General features: G+C 43.2%; 1 protein-coding gene across 9 annotated transcripts in view; it reads left to right on the top strand.

Moving 5' to 3' along the window:
* The window catches only part of ZYG11A (zyg-11 family member A, cell cycle regulator), a 61391-nt gene that overhangs the window by 9838 nt on the left and 31986 nt on the right, over positions 1-19567 (top strand). For 8 of the 9 annotated variants that reach the window (XR_010159662.1, XM_063817360.1, XM_063817357.1 and 5 more), the window contains 4 exons: positions 1936-2101; positions 11211-11962; positions 14953-15093; positions 18198-18374. Coding sequence is in view for 7 of the 9 variants with exons in the window: in XM_063817360.1 (XP_063673430.1) it covers positions 1936-2101; positions 11211-11962; positions 14953-15093; positions 18198-18374 (1236 nt within the window). In the remaining 2 variants the exon portion in view is untranslated. The remainder of the gene's footprint in view (positions 1-1935; positions 2102-11210; positions 11963-14952; positions 15094-18197; positions 18375-19567) is intronic. The other variant, XR_010159665.1, reaches the window with a different exon arrangement.

The raw sequence follows: 19567 nt of genomic DNA, 5'->3' as shown, positions 1-19567 counted from the left end.
GGCTAATTTTTTATTTTTAGAACAGGGTTTTGCTATGTTGGCCAGGCTGGTCTCAAACTCATGACCTCAACTGATCCACCCGCCTTAGCCTCCCAAAATGCACGAATTAACAGCTACCACACTTGGCCAGCCTTTCTATTTTGTAGAGGAGAAAGGCATTTTTTGCCTTACGATAGGGTTATGTACCAATAAAACCCTTGTAAATTTAAAATATTCTAAGTCCAAAATGCATTTAAGACACCTAAACTATCAAATATAGGTTAGTCTGGCCTACCTTAAATGTGCTCAGAACTCTTACATTAGCCTACAGTTGAGCAAAATCATCTAACACAAAGCCCATTTCATTATAATGTTGAATATCTCATGGAATTTATTGATACTGACAGTGAAAAACAGTGGTCATATGGGTACTCACTGTAAACATACACAGTTGAAAGCACTCTGGGCCTGAAGAATGTTTGAAGCATTGAACTAAAAGTTAATTGCTGGATTATGGAGAAGCTACATCAACAGGGTCACCAGTTGCTCTTCTAAGCATTGGAGCCCATTGACACTTGTTGATGGTTTAGCAGGCATAGTGTTCAAGAAGATATCAAGTATTGGTTGTTTACCCTTGTGATGGTGTGGCTGACTGGGAGCTGCAGCTCACTCTGCTGACCAGCATTGAAAGAGTATCATATTATGTCACTAGTCCGGGAAGAGATCAAAACTCAAAATTTGAAGTATGGTTTCTACTTTATACCATTGTAATTCCAAAAATCATGAGTCAGGGACCATCTGTACATGCCTTTATAGCCTCACCTTACTGTCAGTTTCTTACACTTTCATAGGACCTTGACTGTATCACTGTTTGAGGTTGTGAACAGTTTTGAGAATAGACACATGATAATCAATGAATACATATTTTTTGAGTGAATGACCATGTAATCTCTGCTTGGAGTGTCCCAAATGTTGCATTGAAATTGTCAGATTTCTTGTTTGTATTCTTCACTAAACTTTAGCTTTAAAGGGACTAGAACCATGTCTTACCCACCTCTGTATTTTCAGTGGCTAGCACAGAACAGGTGATAAGTAAAGGGTTAAGAGAACTTACTATTGGGGCCGGGTGCGGTGGCTCATGCCTGTAATCCAGCACTTGGGGAAGCTGAAGTGGGAGGATCTCTTGATACCATGAGTTTCGAGACTAGCTTGGACAACAAAGTGGGACTCTATAATAAACCTACAAAAAATTAGCTGGGCATGGTGGCACGGGCTTGTAGTCCCAGTTACTCAGGAGGCTGAGTGGAAGGATCACCTGACTGGGGAAGTCAAAGTTGCATTCGGCTGTGATTGTGCCACTGCACTCCAGCCTAGGCGATAGTGAGACCCTGTTTCAAAAAAAAGAAAAAAAGAACTTAATGTTTTTCAAGATACAGTATGTTCTCTCTGACTGTGGGTTCAGTATATGTGAATTCAGCCAACTTTGGATGGAAAATATTTGGGGAAAAATACCTGCATCTGTATTGAACATGTACAGACTTTTTTCTTGTCATTCTGTAAACAATACAGTATAAAGGATTTATACTGTATTAGTGTTTATAAGTAATTTAGAAATGATTTGTAGTATATGAGAATGTCTGCATAGGTTATATGCAAACATTACACCATTTTATATAAGGAGACTTGAGCATCTGTGGATACTGGTCAGAGAGTTCTGGAACCAATCTCCTGCAGATTTTGAGGCACAGCTGTACAACAGAAAGGACAACAGATTAAATTTTCCATTCAGTTAACAGTTGGAATGAGATGGTTTCGTTACATATAAATCATTATTAGAGTATGAAGGATGTATCTTCAGATACCCTCATCAAGTGGAATAGGTATGGCATGACCAGTTTTATGTTGAATTGTTGCAGATGTATTCTAACAAAGTTTGTTTGGGGTTTTGTTTGCTAGGAAGAGGCATCTCCCTACACTTTGGTCAACATCTGCCTGAATGTCCTGATTGCTAACCTGGAGAAATTGTGTTCTGAAAGACCTGATGGAACACTGTGCCTTCCGGAGCATTGGAGTTTCCCTCAGGAAGTAGCCGATCGATTTCTCAGGGTGATGACTTGGCAAGGTAGTGATAAGGCTTCTCTAAAGTCAGCTCTTGCAGTACTTTACTATTTGAAAAGCACTTTTACACACAATTTCTATTGTGATTCTCACAAAGTATTTCCATTTCATTTGTCTGGAAGTTGAGACTCACTCTTTCTGGGATTCCATGATGGAAATTGTCTTCTAGGCTAGCCCTGCTATTGACTTGGTTTTCCACTCTTCACTTACTAAGTTATCACTCATCCATCTGCTCTCTAGCTTTCTTTTTTTTTTTTTGAGACGGATTTTCACTCTTGTTGCCAAGGCTGGAGTGTAGTGGCACAATCTTTGCTCACTGCAGCCTCCGCCTGGGTTTAAGCGATTCTCCTGCCTAAGCCTCCCGAGTAGCTGGGATTATAGGCGCCCACCATGCCTGGCTGATTTTTGTATTTTTAGTAGAGACGGGGTTTCACCACTTTGGTCAGGCTGGTCTTGAACTCCTGAGTTCAGGTGATCCGCCTGCCTTGGTTTCCCAAAGTGCTGGGATTACAGACATGAGTCACTGTGCCCGGCCTGCTCTCTAGCTTTTTCAAAATGCTCTTGCTGTAGTCTTGTTTACCATTCTTTTCATTATGGTTATGAGTCTTACCTCCCATTGTAGCTGGGCTTAAAGAACTCCACTAAAAAAAAAAGGAAAAAAAAGGACATTTTATTATTTATTTATTTATAACCTGGGATTACAGATGTGAGTCACCATGTCCGGCCATAATTTTTGTATTTTTAGTAGAGATGGGGTTTCACCATGTTGGCCAGGCTGGTCTCAAACTCCTGACCTCGAGTGGTCTGCCTGCCTTGGCCTCCCAAAGTGCTGGGATTACAGGCGTGAGGCACCGTGCCTGGCCCATAATCAATTTTAGAACCTCAAACTTTCCATCACCTCAGAAAGAAACCTTGTGCCCGTTATATTTTACTTCCCTTTTCCCACATCCCTCCAGCCCTAAGCAACCACAAGTCTACTGTCCATCTCTATGGATTTGCCTATTCTGAACATTTAATATAAATTAAATCATCCAATATGTGGCCTCGTGTGCCGAACTTTTTTCATTTAGCATGTTTAAGGCTCACATTGTGCAACATGTATATCTGTACTCGTTCCTTTTTATAGTCGCATATTCTACTGTATGGACATACCACATTGTATTTATCTGTTTTTCGGTTGATGGACATTTGTGTTGTTCTCACTTTTGGGCTATTATGAATAATATGCTACCAAAAAGATATGTGTACAAATTTTATTTTTAAACTTAAAAAATTTATTCTAAACTTTCTCTGCTCCATATGAATCTGCAGGAATGTGTAAGAGTTTCTATGTGGACATAAGTTTTCATTTCTCTGAGTGAAATTGCTGGATCAAATGGTAACTCATTATCTTTTTGAGGAACTGCCAGACTATTGTTTGTGGCTGTACTATTTTACATTCCCACCAGCAGTGTCCAAGGGTTCTAATTTCTCCACGTTTTCACCAAGACTCATCTGACATTTTGATTATAGCCATCCTAGTGGATGTGAAATAGTATCTGTTGTGCTTTTAATTTGCCTTTCTTTAATGACTTATGGTGTTGAGCAACTTTTCATGTGCTTGTTGGCCATTTGTGTCTTTTTTTTTTTTTTTTTTGAGACAGAGTCTCTATTGCCCAGGCTGGAGTGCAGTGGCGCGATCTCGACTCACCACAACCTCTGCCTCCTGGGTTCAAGTGATTCTCCTGCCTCAGCCTCCCCAGTAGCTGGGACTACAGGCGCTTGCCACCATGCCTAGCTAATGTATGTATTTTTAGCAGAGATGGCGTTTCACTGTGTTGGCCAGGCTGGTCTCGAACTCCTGACCTCGTGATCTGCCGGCTTCAGCCTCCCAAAGTGCTGGGATTGCAAGTGTAAGCCACTATGCCCGGCTTTTTTTTTTTTTTTTTTTGAGACAGAGTTTCGTTCTTGTTGCCCAGGCTGTAGTGCAGTGGCTTCCCAAAGTGCTAAGATTACATGCATGAGCCACTGTGCCTGGCCTGTATATTGTATATTACATTAATTGCTCTTTGGATGTTCTACCAACCTTGTATCCCTTGGACAAATCCCACTTGGTCATTTTTGTGTGCTACTGCTTTTTTAGTTTTGTTTTGTTTACTCTGCTTGATAATGTTTTTGTTTTTGTTTTGAGATGGGGTCTTGCTCTGTTGCCCAGGCTGGAGTGCAATGGTGCTATCATAGGTCACTGCTGCCTTGACCTCCTCAGCTCAAGCAGTTTTCCCTCCTCAGCCTCCCGAGAAAAACACAACTTTGAACTGTACAGATCCACCCGTACACAAATCCTTTTCAGTAAATATACTGCAGTTTTTTTTGGAGATTTGCAACAATTTGAAAAAACTCGCCAACTTTGTAGCATAGAAATATCAAAAGGTAAGAAAAGGATTTGTCATGAATGTATAAAAAATATACTGCAGCACTCTTCATAATAGCCAAGATATGGAATCAATCTGAGTGTCTATCAATGGAGGAATGTATAAAGAAAATGTGGAATGTGCACACAATAGAATACTATTCAGCCATAAAAAAGAATAAAATCCTGTCATGTGCGGCAGCATAGATGAACCTGAAGGACATTATGTTAAGTGAAATAAGCCAGGCACAGAAAGATAAATACCACATGATCTCACTCATGAAATCTAAAGAAGTTGATCTCATAGAAGAAAAGAATAGAATAGTAGTTACCAGAGGCTGGGGAGAGGAGGAAGAAAGGGGAAATAGGGAGAGGTTACTCAACAAGTACAAAGTTAGAGTTAGATAGGAATAAATTCCGGTGGCCTATTACACAGTAGGGTTTCTATGATGAACAATAATGTATTATATATTTCAAAATAGATAGGAGAGGATTTTGAATGTTCCCACCACAAAGAAATGATAATGTATAAGGTCATGGACATACTAAATACTTTGATTTGATGATCACACAATATATATACGCATATAGAAATATCACACTGTACCCCCAAATATGTACAGTTATGTATCAAAAATAAATAAAATGCAAAATAAATGAAAGAGGGAGCACAACTACTGCTGACCTTATAGAAATGAAATGGATTAGAAAGGAATACTATGAACAAGTGTATGCCAATAAATTCGATAACTTTCATCAAAGGGACAAGTTGCTAGAATAACACAAACTAAAATTTTAACACATATCTTTGTGGTAGCATAAAGGCTGAGGCAGGAGAATCACTTGAACCCAGGAGGCAGAGGTTGTGGTGAGTCGAGATCGCGCCACCACACTCCAGCCTGGGCAATAGAGACTCTGTCTCAAAAAAAAAAAAAAAAAAAAAAAAAAGACACAAATGGCCAACAAGCACATGAAAAGTTGCTGAACACCATGTCATTAAAGAAAGGCAAATTAAAAGCACAACAGATACTATTTCACGTCCACTAGGATGGCTATAATCAAAATGTCAGATTAGTCTTGGTGAGAACGTGGAGAAATTAGAACCCTTGGACACTGCTGGTGGGAATGTAAAATAGTACAGCCACAAACAATAGTCTGGCAGTTCCTCAAAAAGATAATGAGTTACCATTTGATCCAGCAATTTCACTCAGAGAAATGAAAACTTATGTCCACATAGAAACTCTTACACATTCCTGCAGATTCATATGGAGCAGAGAAAGTTTAGAATAAATTTTTTAAGTTTAAAAATAAAATTTGTACACATATCTTTTTGGTAGCATATTATTCATAATAGCCCAAAAGTGAGAACAACACAAATGTCCATCAACCGAAAAACAGATAAATACAATGTGGTATGTCCATACAGTAGAATATGCGACTCTAAAAAGGAACGAGTACAGATATACATGTTGCACAATGTGAGCCTTAAAAACATGCTAAATGAGGCTGGGCGCAGTGGCTCACGCCTGTGATCCCAGCACTTTCGGAGGCCGAGGCCGGCGGATCACGAGGTCAGGAGATCGAGACCACTGTGAAACCCCGTCTCTACTAAAAATACAAAAAAAATTAGCCAGGCGCGGTGGCGGGCACCTGTAGTCCCAGCTACTTGGGAGGCTGAGGCAGGAGAATGGCTTGAACCCGGGAGGCGGAGCTTGCGGTGAGCCAAGATCGCGCCACTGCACTCCAGCCTGTGCGACAGAGCAAGACTCCGTCTCAAAAACAAAAACAAACAAAAAAAAAACCATGCTAAATGAAAAAAGTTCAGCACACAAGGCCACATATTGGATGATTTAATTTATATTAAATGTTCAGAATAGGCAAATCCGTAGAGATGGAAAGTAGACTAGTGGTTGCTTAGGGCTGGAGGGATGTGGGAAAAGGCCAGTAAAATCTAACGGGCACAAGGTTTCTTTCTGAGGTGATGGAAAGTTTGAGGTTCTAAAATTGATTATGGGCCAGGCACGGTGCCTCACGCCTGTAATCCCAGCACTTTGGGAGGCCGAGGCAGGCAGATCACTTGAAGTCAGGAGTTTGAGACCAGCCTGGGCGACGTGGTGAAACCCTATCTCTACTAAAAATGCAAAAATTACGGCCGGACGTGGTGGCTCACACGTGTAATCCCAGGTTATAAAACTGATCATTTGTTGTGTAAATTTTCTCATAATAGGGATTTTCTCATATAAGTGCTATGATTTTGGTGTGTTCCTCTGATCCCTGTATATCCTGTCACTTGAACGTTGGAGGTAGACGCTTGATCAAGTTCACGTTGGGGTTTTTTGTTTTTTTTTTTAAACTCTTGGTGTGGTGCTATGTGCTTTCTTCAGGGAGTTGATGAGGTTGGTTTGTTTTTGTGATTGTGGTGGCCACAGATGGATGATCACGCCTAGATCCATTAAATTATCAGGAGTGGCTGGGCATGGTGGCTCATGCCTATAATCCCAGCACTTTGGAAGGCCTAGGCAGGAGGACTGCTTGGAACCAGGAGTTCGAGGCTATAGTGAGCTATGATGGTGCCATTGTACTGCATCCTGGGCAAGAGTGAGACTCTGTTTCTTTAAAAAAAAAAAAAAAAGGCTGGGCGCGGTGTCTCAAGCCTGTAATCCCAGCACTTTGGGAGGCCGAAGTGGGCGGATCACAAGGTCAGGAGATCGAGACCATCCTGGCTAACACGGTGAAACCCCGTCTCTACTAAAAATACAAAAAATTAGCCGGGCGTGGTGGCGGGCACCTGTAGTCCCAGCTGCTCGGGAGGCTGAGGCAGGAGAATCGCATGAACCTGGGAGGCAGAGCTTGCGGTGAGCTGAGATTGCGCCACTGCACTCCAGCCTGGACGACAGAGCGAGACTCCATCTCAAAAAAAAAAAAAAAAAAAAAAATTGGCCGGGCGCGTTGGCTCACGCCTGTAATCCCAGCACTTTGAGAGGCCGAGGCAGGCGAATCACCTGAGGTCAGGAGTTTGAGACCAGCCTGACCAGCATGGAGAAGCCCCATCTCTACTAAAAATATAAAATTAGCTGGGTGTGGTGGCACATGCCCGTAATCCCAGCTACTCGGGAGGCTGAGTTAGGAGAATCGCTTGAAGCTGGGAGGTGGAGGTTGCAGTGAGTCGAGATTGTGCCATGCACTCCAGCCTGGGCAACAAGAGTGAAACTGTCTAAAAAAAAAAAAAAAAAAATTATCAGGGTTTCTTGTTGGTTTGACTTTTAGTGGTCATTACTCTCCTTCACCTTTCTGGTTTAGAATAGTTTTCTGTGGTTTTTTTTTTTTTTTTTAATTTTTTTGAGACGGAGTCTCGCTCTCTCGCACAGGCTGGAGTGCAGTGGCGCAATCTCGGCTCGCTGCAAGCTCTGCTTCCCGGGTTCATGCCATTCTCCTGCCTCAGCCGCCCAGCAGCTGGGACTACAGGCGCCCACCACCATGCCCGGTTAATTTTTTGTATTTTTAGTAGAGATGGGGTTTCACTGTGTTAGCCAGGATGGTCTCGATCTTCTGACCTTGTGATCCGCCCACCTTGGCCTCCCAAAGTGCTGGGATTACAGGCATGAGCTACCGTGCCCGGCCTAGTTTTCTGTTTTGTTTTTTTCTTGTATCCTGGATTACTCTTCCACAATTTCCTTCTGTTTTTCTATCTGCACCTTAAGTATTTTGTGCTGCTTTTTTTTTTTTTTTTTTTTTGAGATGGAGTCTCGCTCTGTCGCCCAGGCTGGAGTGCAGTGGTGCGATCTCGGCTCACTGCCAGCTCCGCCTCCTGGGTTCACGCCATTCTCCTGCCTCAGCCTCCTGAGTAGCTGGGACTACAGGCGCCCGCCACCACGCCCGGCTAATTTTTAAAATATTTTTAGTAGAGACAGGGTTTCACCGTGTTAGCCAGGATGTCTCCATCTCCTGACCTCATGATCCGCCTGCCTCGGCCTCCCAAAGTGCTGGGATTACAGGCGTGAGCCACGGTGCCCGGCCATATTTTGTGCTTCTTAAGGTCCTATCTTGGATACTCTTCTCACTCTGAACACTCCTTGTGTGATTTTCCTTGGTTTATTTTACCTCTTCTACTGTCATTCCCCAGAGTTCCCAGCCCTTTATCCTAAACTCCTGAATCATGTTACCAATTGCTCCCTTGCTGTCCTGCACTTTTCTCTGGGCAGATGAGTCATCATATTCTCCTGATTTTCTTCCTACCTCAATGAATGCTGCTACTTTCATTTTTTAATTTTTTATTTTTTTGAGATGGAGTTTTGTTCTTGTTGCCCAGGCTGGAGTGCAATGGCGTGATCTTAGCTCACTGCAACTTCTGCCTCCCACGTTCAAGCATTTCTCCTGCCTCAGCCTCCCGCTGGGATTACAGGGGCCTGCCACCATGCCTTGCCAACTTTTTGTATTTTTAGTAAAGACGGGTTTTACTGTGTTGGCCAGGCTGGTCTCAAACTCCTGATCTCAAACTCCTGACCTCAGTTAATCTGCTTGCCTCAGCCTCCCAAAGTGCTTCAATTACAGGCGTGAGCCACTGCACCCAACCTATTTTATTTTTTTTGAGACAGGGTCTCACTGTGTAGCCCAGGCTGGACTGCAGTGGTGTGATCATGGTTTGCTGTCACTTCAAATTCCTGGGCCCAAGTGATCCTCCTGTCTCAGCCTCCCGAGTAACTGGGAACTACAGGTGTGCACTACCATGCCTGGCTAATTAAAAATTTTTTTTTTGTAGAGATGGAGTCTCCCCATGTTGCCCAGGCTGCTCTCAAAACGCCTAGGCTTGAGGAGTCCACCTGCCAGGGACTCCCAAAGTGCTGGGATTACAGGCATGAGCCACTGTGCACAGCTTAAATTTTTCTTTTTTCTCTCTTCTTTTTTTTTTTGGTTAGAGACAGTCTCAGTCTGTCCCCTCAGGCTGGAGTGCAGTAGCACCAACTCAACTCACTGTTCCACCTCCTTCCCAGGTTCAAGCAATTCTCGTGCCTCAGCGACTGAGTAGCTCGGACTACTGGCGTACACCACCACGCCCGGCTAACTTTTATATTTTTAGTAGAGACGGGGTTTTACTGTGTTGGCCAGGCTGGTCTTGAACTCCTGACCTCAAGTGATCCGCCCGCCTTGGCCTCCCAAAGTGTTGGGATTACAGGCGTGAGTCACTGTGCCTGGCCCTAAATTCTTTACTCTGTCACAAAATTGGTGTTTCTAAAAATATAATTATAACCTTTTTTTTTTTTTTTAAAGAAGCTACATCAAAATATGATGACCGGCCAGGTGCAGTGGCTCTCACCTGTAATCCCAGCACTTTGGGAGGCCGAGCCAGGTGGATCACCTGAGGTCAGGAGTTTGAGACCAGCCTGGCCAACATGGTGAAACCCCGTCTCTACTAACAATACAAAAATTAGCCGGGCATGGTGGCAGGTGCCTGTAATCCCAGCTGCTGGGGAGGCTGAGGCAGGAGAATCACTTGAACCTAGGAGGCGGAGATTGCAGTGAGCCGAGATTACGCCACTGCACTCCTGCCTAGGTGGCAAGAGTGAAACTCAGTCTCAAAAAAAAAAAAAAAAAAAAAGTGATGACCATTCATTTTCTGCTTAAAAAGTCTTGAATTGTTCCTCATTGTCCATAGGGTAAAAGTTTGCATTTCCTAGCTTTGAGGACAGGCCTTTTACCATCCGCTTCATCCTTACTTCCAGCCATGCCCCCCAACAGGCCCTATGTCCCAGTAGTGCTGTTCTACGTTTTGAGTGATTTGCTGTTCTGTGTCTTCCATTTCTTTGACATACTCACCTTCCCCCTGGCAAACTGATTTTGTCTTTAAAACCTTCCTCAAAGTTAAATTGGTCTCATCTGTGCAAATTCAATACCAGGTACATACCACTACTACACATAGCACACTACTGTACTTGTTTATTTACCTGGTATGCCTCCCTATACTGAATTCCTTGTGGTCACAGGTGTCTGATTACCTTACGTGCCTGTTACGTAACATGGAATCTCACCATAGAAGATGTGTAGTAGGCCAGGTGCAGTGCCTGTAGTCCCAGCTACTTGGGAGGCTGAGGCAAGGGAATCGCTTGAACTTGGGAAGCGGAGGTTGCAGTGAGCCGAGATCGCCCCACTGCACTCCAGCCTGGGTGACAGAGCAAGACTCCATCTCAAAAAAAAAAAAAAAATAATAAAGGATGTGTAGTAAATGAAAAATAGGACAACCCATTCGTTTTACACATGAGGAAAATGAGGCCCAGAGAGGTAAGTGACTTGTCAAATATTATCTACTAATTTGGTTAAAAATAATATTAGTAGTGGTACTTGTATATTGTATATCCTGTGCTTATCTACCTATTTTATTTTGTTCTTCCTTTCTGTGAGCAAGGTTACTGTAGATAAAATTTTGGGCTCTACAGCCAAACTGGGGTTGACTCCTGATTCTGATGGTGACCTTGGATAAATTACTTAACCTATTCAAGTTTCAGTTTCCTCAGCTACATAGTAGTAGTAACAATAATTCCTTTATAGTATTAATGCATGGAATACATGAGATAATAATCATATTAAAGGAGTTTAGAACAATGCTAGCACAGAGCAGTAAATGTTGTCATTATTGTTATTAACATCTGTCTTAATTCTTTGCCACATTTTATCCTGGAAAGACATGAGATCTAGTTGTCATTACAAGTTGGTTCTGGTTCTTTTATAGGCAAGCTGACTGACAGAACAGCAAGCATTTTCCGAGGCAACCAAATGAAACTGAAGCTGGTCAATATCCAAAAAGCTAAAATCTCTACAGCTGCATTCATAAAAGCCTTCTGCCGTCATAAGCTCATTGAACTGAATGCTACTGCAGTGCACGCTGACCTCCCAGTTCCAGACATCATAAGTGGACTCTGCAGCAATAGGTGGATCCAGCAAAACCTCCAGTGTCTCCTGTTAGACTCGACAAGCATCCCTCAAAATTCAAGATTACTCTTCTTTAGTCAGCTCACTGGTCTTCGTATTTTAAGTGTTTTTAATGTTTGTTTTCATACTGAAGACCTGGCTGATGTTTCTCAGTTACCAAGACTGGAAAGCTTAGATATCTCTAATACTCTCGTCACTGATATTTCTGCACTGCTTACCTGTAAGGATCGATTGAAGTCTCTCACAATGCACTATCTGAAATGCCTGGCCATGACCAAACCACAAATTCTTGCAGTCATTAGAGAACTTAAATGTCTGCTTCACCTTGATATTTCTGATCACAGGCAACTCAAATCAGACCTAGCTTTTCATTTGCTACAGCAGAAGGATATCCTGCCCAATGTTGTGTCATTGGATATTTCTGGGGGCAATTGCATCACTGATGAAGCTGTAGAACTGTTTATACGACAGCGGCCTGCCATGCAATTTGTGGGACTATTGGCCACGGATGCTGGCTCTTCTGACTTCTTTACTACAAAGCAAGGCTTGAGGGTTTGTTCTTATATGAATAAGTTTTGTTTCATTTGTTTAGAACATTATTAAACTCGTGCTATAGACCAGAATTTTTACTAGGTATTACGGTTACAGAGACAGATAAAAAAATCCTTAAAGAGCTTATTTAATAATTAATGATTATTATGCACCTACTATGTGGAAGGTTGTGAGAATGTTATTATTATTTTTTGAGATGGAGTAGTTTTGTATTTTTAATAGAGATTGGATTTCTTCATGTTGGTCAGGCTGGTCTCGACCTCCTGACCTCAGGTGATCTGCTTGCCTCGGCCTCCCAAAGTGCTGGGATCATAGGCATGAGCCACTGTGCCCGGCCACACGTGAGAATATAATATTAAGATATAGGCTGGGCATGGTGGCTCACACCTGTAATCCCAGCACTTTGGGAGGCCAAGGCGGGCAGATCACTTGAGGTCAGGAGTCCGAGACCAGCCTGGCCAACATGGTGAAACCTGGTCTCTACTAAAAATACAAAAATTAGCCGGGTGTGTTGGCGGGCGCCTGTAGTCCCAGCTACTTGGGAGGCTGAGGCAGGAGAATCACTTGAACCTGGGAGGTGGAGGTTGCACCACTGCACTCCAGCCTGGCCAAAAGCAAAACGCAGTCTCAAAAAAAAAAAAAAAAAAAAAGAAGATATAGTGGGTTCAAGTGATTCTCCTGCCTCAGCTTCCCGAGTAGCTGGGACTACAGGCACATGCCACCATGCCCAGCTAGTTTTTTATTTTTAGTAGAGACGGGGCTTCACCATGTTGGCCAGGCTGGTCTCGAACTCCTAACCTCAGGTGATCCGCCTGCCTCAGCCTCCCAAAGTGCTGGGATTATAGGCATGAGCCACCGCGCCCAGCCCGATTATTATTATTATTATTTTTTGGAGACTGAGTTGTGCTCTTGTTGCCCAGGGTGGAGTGTAATGGCGCAATCTCGGCTCACTGCAACCTTCGCCTCCCGGGTTCAAGCGATTCTCCTGCCTCAGCTTCCTGAATAGCTGGGATTACAGGCGTGCACCACCACACCTGGCTAATTTTTTGTATTTTTAGTAGAGGCAGAATTTCACTATGTTGGTCAGGCTGGTCTCGAACTCCCAGACCTCAGGTGATCCACCCGCCTTGGGCTCCCAAAGTGCTGGGATTACAGGCATGAGCCACCATGCTTGGCCCAGAGCTGTTGTTTTAAAATAACTCTTTCTTTATAATAATACCTCCTTAGTTCTTCCTAGGGGAAGAGAATAAAGTGATTTGTATACTCATTAGTTGTGTTAACATTTTATTCTTTTGATTTGAAGTTAGCAATTGTTGTATTTTAATTAATTAATTAATTTTTTATTGAGACAGAGTCACTCTGTTGTTCAGGATGGAGTGCAGTGGCACAATCTTGGCTCACTGCAACCTCTGCTGTGAGCTGAGATCCCCAAATTTTTTTGGGACTGTCGAGTCCTGCTCTGTCGCCTAGGCTGGAGTGCAGTGGTCCGATCTTGGCTCACCATCAAGGATTATCTCTTCCCCCCTTGGATTAACTTGGCATCTTTGTTGAAAATCGGGTGTCCATATATGTGTGAGTCTGTTACTGGGCTCTTTATTTTTTATTTTTTTTGAGACAGAGTCTTGTCTGTCGCCCAGGCTGGAGTGCAGTGGCACGATTTCTGCTCACTGCAATCTTCGCCTCCCGGGTTCACGCCATTCTCCTGCCTCAGGCTCCAGAGTAGCTGGGACTATAGGCACCCATCACCACGCCTGGCTAATTTTTTGTATTTTTAGTAGAGATGGTGTTTCACCGTGTTAGCCAGGATAGTCTCGATCTCCTGACCTCGTGATTTGCCTGCCTCATCCTTCCAAAGTGCTAGGATTACAGGTGTGAGCCACCGCGCCCAGCTGGGCTCTTTATTTTTATCTGTTTGTCTATACCTATACTATATTGCCTTTTTTTTTTTTTTTTTTGAGACAGAGTCTCGGTCTGTCACCCAGGCTGGAGTGCAGTGGTGTGATCTCGGCTCACTGCAACCTCCGCCTCCCGGATTCAAGTGATTCTCCTGGCTCAGCCTCCCTAGTAGCTGGGACTATAGGCGTGCACCACCACGCCCATCTAATTTTTGTACTTTTAGTAGAGATGAGGATTTACCATGTTGGCCAGGCTGGTCTTGAACTCCTGACCTCAGGTGATCTGCCCACTTTGACCTCCCAAAGTATTGGGATTACAGGCCTGAGCCATTGCGCCCCGGCCTACTGTCTTGATTACTATAACTTTATATGAAGTCTTGAAATTGGGTAATGTGACTTCTTCAACTGTTATTCTGTTTCATAATTGTTTTGGTTATTCTAGGTTCTTTGTATTTCCATATAAATCATAAAAGCAACTTGTCAATATCTACAAAAAGGACTACTGGTATTTTAGTTGGGATTGCATTAAATCTGTAGGTCAGTTTGAGGAAAATTGCCGTTTAATAACGTTGAGTCTCATGTTGTTTTAAAAAATAGAGGCGAGGTCTCACTATGTTGTCCAGGCTGGTCTCGTAGTCCTGGGCTCAAGCAACCCTTGAGCCTCAGACTCCCAAAGTGTTGGGATTACAGGCATTAGCCACCACGCCTGGCGCTAGTCTCCTGATTCTTGAATCCCGTATATCTCTGCATTTATTTAGATCTTTACTTTCTCTCAGCATATTTTGTCATGTAGCTGGGACTACAGGCGCCTGCCACCACGCCTGGCTAATTTTTGTAATTTTAGTAGAGATGGGGTTTCACCATATTGTTCAGGCTGGTCTCTACTCCTGACCTCAGGTGATCCACCTGCCTCAGCCTCACAAAGTGCTGGGATTACAGGCGTGAGCCACTGCGCCTGGCCAACACCTGGAACATTTAATTGAACATTTGTTGTTATTGTCTTAAACACTGGATGCCCCAAAAACCCTGTGGTTAAAAATGAATGGTGAAAAAATATGAATGGTGAAACCTGTTTGGTAACATCTTTATTTTCAGGTTGCTGGAGGAGCCAGTATGAGTCAGATTTCAGAAGCACTGAGCCGATACAGGAACAGATCATGTTTTATGAAGGAAGCCCTCCACAGGCTGTTCACAGAGACATTTTCAATGGAGGTAACCATGCCTGCTATTTTAAAGGTAATTGAAGAAAGACAGTTTTTACTATTACTTCTTAACTTGGTTCAATTAATAATTGTTCACGAACCACACTGAATATAATAAATTATATGCTTTATTCTATAGTGAGTCAAGTGCTCTCATAGAGCAAAGAATGTTAAGCTTAGCTGCCAAAGTGTCTTTTGCTTTGAGCATCTGGATTTATGTGGAATAAATTAGAATCAAAACAGTTAAAATTTGGTCTAAGTAAGGGAATAATAGGATCATGTGGCTTTCTGAAAGAAAACAAGTGCAGAACAAAATAAAAATAATTAAGGGTGGCCACATCTACCACTTGAAGTATTTTGTGAATAACATAAAGTTGCTTTTATCGATATAGCCAAACTTAGCTTTGGTTTAGGGAAGGATGCATTTTATTGTAAACGTAATTACAAGTATTAAGAGGCTTGGGAAAGAAAACTGCAGTTATTTATTTTTCTTTTATACATGTGTTTATTTGAAAATTGTAGTTGTTTTTAGTGAAACATAACAATGAAAGGTCTTAAGAAAAACCTTGTCTTTATTTGTAATTTTTTGCAATTCCTTAAAAATGTGGATATTTTCCCAGCACTTTGGGAGGCCGAAGCGGGTGGATCACGAGGTCAAGAGATTGAGACCATCCTGGCCAACATGGTGAAACCCTGTCTCTACTAAAAACAATACAAAAATTTGTTGGGCGTGGTGGCGCACTCCTATAGTCCCAGCTACTTGGGAGACTGAGGCAGGAGAACTGCTGGAACTCGGGAGGCGGAGGTTGCAGTGAGCCGAGATCGCGCCATTGCACTCCCTCCTGGTGACAGAGCAAGACTCAAAAAAAAAATATTTTTACAGCATGGGAGATTAACTTTATTTACAGCTCAAACGCTGTATAAAGAAAAACTCTGGGTCAGCTGTGGTGGCTCATGCCTGTAATCCCACCACTTTGGTTGGGAGGCTGAGATGGGAGGATTTCCTGGGGCCAGGAGTTCAAGACTAGCCTGATCAAAATTAGTAAGACCCTGTCTCTACAAAAATTTAGAAAAAGAAAAAAAATTAGCTTCTGGCTGGGCACCATGGCTCACGCCTGTAATCCCAGCACTTTTTGGGAGGCTGAGGTGGACAGATCACCTGAGGTCAGGAATTTGAACAGCCTGGCCAACATGGTAGAACCCCGTCTCTACTAAAAATACAAAAATTAGCCAGGCGTGGTGCCAGGTGCCTGTAATCCCAGCTACTCAGGAGGCTGAGGCAGGAGAATCACTTGAACCTGGGAGGTGGAGGTTGCAGTGAGCCGAGATGATACCACTGCACTCCAGCCTGGGCGACAGAGCAAGACTCTGTCTCAAAAAACAAAAAAAAAGTTAGGTGGGCATGGTTGTACATGCCTATAGTCCCAGCTACTTGGGTGACTGAGATTGGAGGACTACGTGAGCCCAGGATTTTTTTTTTGGTTTGTTTTTTTTGAGACGGCGTCTCGCTCTGTCGCCTAGGCTGGAGTGCGGTGGCTTGATCTCTGCTCGCTGCAAGCTCCACCTCCCGGGTTCACACCATTCTCCTGCCTCAGCCTCCCAAGTAGCTGGGACTACAGGCGCCCGTCACCACGCCCAGCTACTTTTTTGTATTTTTTAGTAGAGACAGGGTTTCACCGTGTTAGCCAGGATGGTCTCGATTTCCTGACCTCGTGATCCGCCCGCATTGGCCTCCCAAAGTGCTGGGATTACAGGCGTGAGCCACTGCGCCCGGCAAGCCCAGGAGTTTGAGGCTGCTACAGTAAGCTATGATGGTGCCACTATACTCCAGCCTGGGTAACAGAGCGAGATCCCAACTCAAAAAAATAAAATAAATTAAAAATTCTGAACCTTTTTTTCCATCTATAAGGAAGAGATTGAATTAGATGTTCTTCTGTTTTTGTTGTTCTTTGAGACAGGGTCTCACTCTGTTGCCCAGGCTGGAGTGCAGTGGCATGATATGATCTCAGCTAACTGCAGCCTTGACCTCCTGGGCTCAAGTGATCCTCCTGCCTCAGCCTCCTGAGTAGCTGGGACTATAGGCATGCCCCACCATGCCTGGCTATTTTTTTTGTTTTTTTCTGTAAAGATGAGGTCTTACTGTGTTGCCTAGGCTGAATTTAGATGTTCTAAATTTCTTTTCATGCCAGGATTGTGTAGTTTTTGTGAAAATCACATTTCTTTTGGTTTCTGGATTTCTAAATTGCAGATGATGGCAATCTAATGAAACTGAAAAATCAATTTAGCAATATACAAAAAAAAAGTCATTTTCCATAGCAGAAGTATATCCCAGGTCTGTCTCTAGTAGAGGAAACAGATCACAGTGTCCTTGAATGACAGAGCAGGTGGGGTCTAAGCTTGGAACAATGCCCTCATTTTACATTTGTGTTCTAGGTCTTCCACAGTGTAGCTTCAAGTTACCTAATGTTTTGTTTTACCATTTTTCAAATTCTTCTCCTCTGTTGGTGGATTTATCCCATCCTTTTTTTTCCACTTTCTGTTTTTCTTTATCACATTTCTTTCCCCTAGGAATACCCTGTCCATTCTGCCCCTACATTTATCTCCTCCTGTGTAAATCCTGAGACTCTGCCTAAATGTGCTCTCTCAATGAGTTCTTCTGATTCTCTCCCAGAAATGGCCACTCTTTCCATAACTACCTCAGATGTCACTTCATTGATGAGTCTTTTATGGTGCTTTTCTTCAGTTTTATTTTTTGGCATTTCTCACAGTGTTATTACTGTCACAAGGCTTTATGCTAACGAGTAGCTCTCACTCATGTTTGTGTCCCCTGCAGTACCTGTCACAGTAGCTTGTATGGAGTGAGGCTCAATAAATGATTCTGAAGTTAATTTCACAGATAAAGAAATAGAGGTCTAGAGAAAGGAAGTGACTTGGCCAAAGTCACACAGATAGTTAGTGACTCCATTTGGATTAGAAGGCTTTGCTGTAATACTTTGATGTTCTAAAGAATAAATGCTTAGGATAGGGAAAATCTGTTCCTGTCCCAATAAACGAAGATTTGTGCCAATCAAAACATGCGCAAGACAGCATAGAGAATGTTACTGGCATCATATGCACTAAAAACAAGTTCATCTTCAGCTTGTGGCTATAGGAATGAGGAATCACCCGTTGGATTTGCGAGTGCAGTTCACAGCCAGTGCTTGCGCTCTCAACCTAACACGCCAGGGCCTGGCCAAGGGGATGCCTGTTCGCCTGTTGTCAGAGGTCACCTGTCTACTTTTCAAGGCTCTGAAAAATTTCCCCCATTACCAGCAGGTAATTTCAATTGAATATTTGTTTGTGCTTTTTTTGTTGTTAATAGTCTCAGCTCTGTCGCCCACGCCAGAGTGCCGTGGCACAATTTGTTTTTGTTTTTTTAAAGACAGAGTCTCTCTCTGTCGCCCAGGCTGGAGTGCGGTGGCACGATCTCAGCTCACTGTAACCTCTGCCTCCCGGGTTCAAGCAATTCTCCTGCCTCAGCCTCCTGAGTAGCTGGGATTACAGGCGTGCACCACGACGCCCAGCTAATTTTTGTATTTTTAGTAGAGACGGGGTTTCACCATGTTGGTCAGGCTGGTCTCGAACTCCTGGCCTCATGAGCCATGGCATGCGGCAGACAATTTGTGTTTTCTAACTTTAGGATAAATATGTGAAAAATATATATTATTTAGTTCTGGTTTTTCATCCTATTAGAGAAAGAGAATAGATAAAAGAGTGTGTTTGTTATAGAAAAAATAGGAAATATAGATAAGCAGTGAGGCTAAAATTTTCTTTTTTTTGAGAGATTTTCCTTCTTGTTGCCCAGGGTGGAGTGCAGTGGTATGATCTCGGCTCACCGCAACCTCCGCCTCCTGGGTTCATGCCATTCTCCTACCTCAGCCTCCCGAGTATCTTAGACTACAGGCGCTCGCCACCATGCCTGGCTAATTTTTTTTTTTTTGTATTTTTAGTAGAGATGGGTTTCACCGTGTTAGCCAGGATGGTCTCGATCTCCTGACCTCATGATCTGCCCACCTTGGCGTCCCAAAATTCTGGGATTACAGACGTGAGCCCCCGCGCCTGGCCTACACTCATTTTTATTTTTATTATTTTTTTTGAGACGGAGTCATTCTGTTGCTGAGGCTAGAGTGCAGTAGCACGATCTTGGCTCACTGCAACCTCTGCCTCCTGCCTCAGCCTCCTGAGTAGCTGGGATTACAGGTGCATGCCACCACGCCTGGTTGATTTTGTATTTTTAGTATAGATGTGGTTTCACCATGTTGGCCAGGGTGGTCTCGAACTCCTGAACTCAGGTGATCCACTGCCTTGGCCTCCCAAAGTGCTGGGATTACAGGAGGGAGCCACCATGCCTGGCTCCCTCCCCCACAACACACATTTTTAAAATGAAAAGGTAGACGATAGACTGGGAAACATGTTCATTTTATATATATGAGAATCGACTTCATTCAGAGTATATAAAGAACTCAACT

The sequence above is a fragment of the Pan troglodytes genome, chromosome 1 (genome assembly GCF_028858775.2).
Source record: "Pan troglodytes isolate AG18354 chromosome 1, NHGRI_mPanTro3-v2.0_pri, whole genome shotgun sequence".
Classification (NCBI taxonomy): domain Eukaryota; kingdom Metazoa; phylum Chordata; class Mammalia; order Primates; family Hominidae; genus Pan; species Pan troglodytes.
This window is presented reverse-complemented; position numbering and strand designations above follow the sequence as displayed.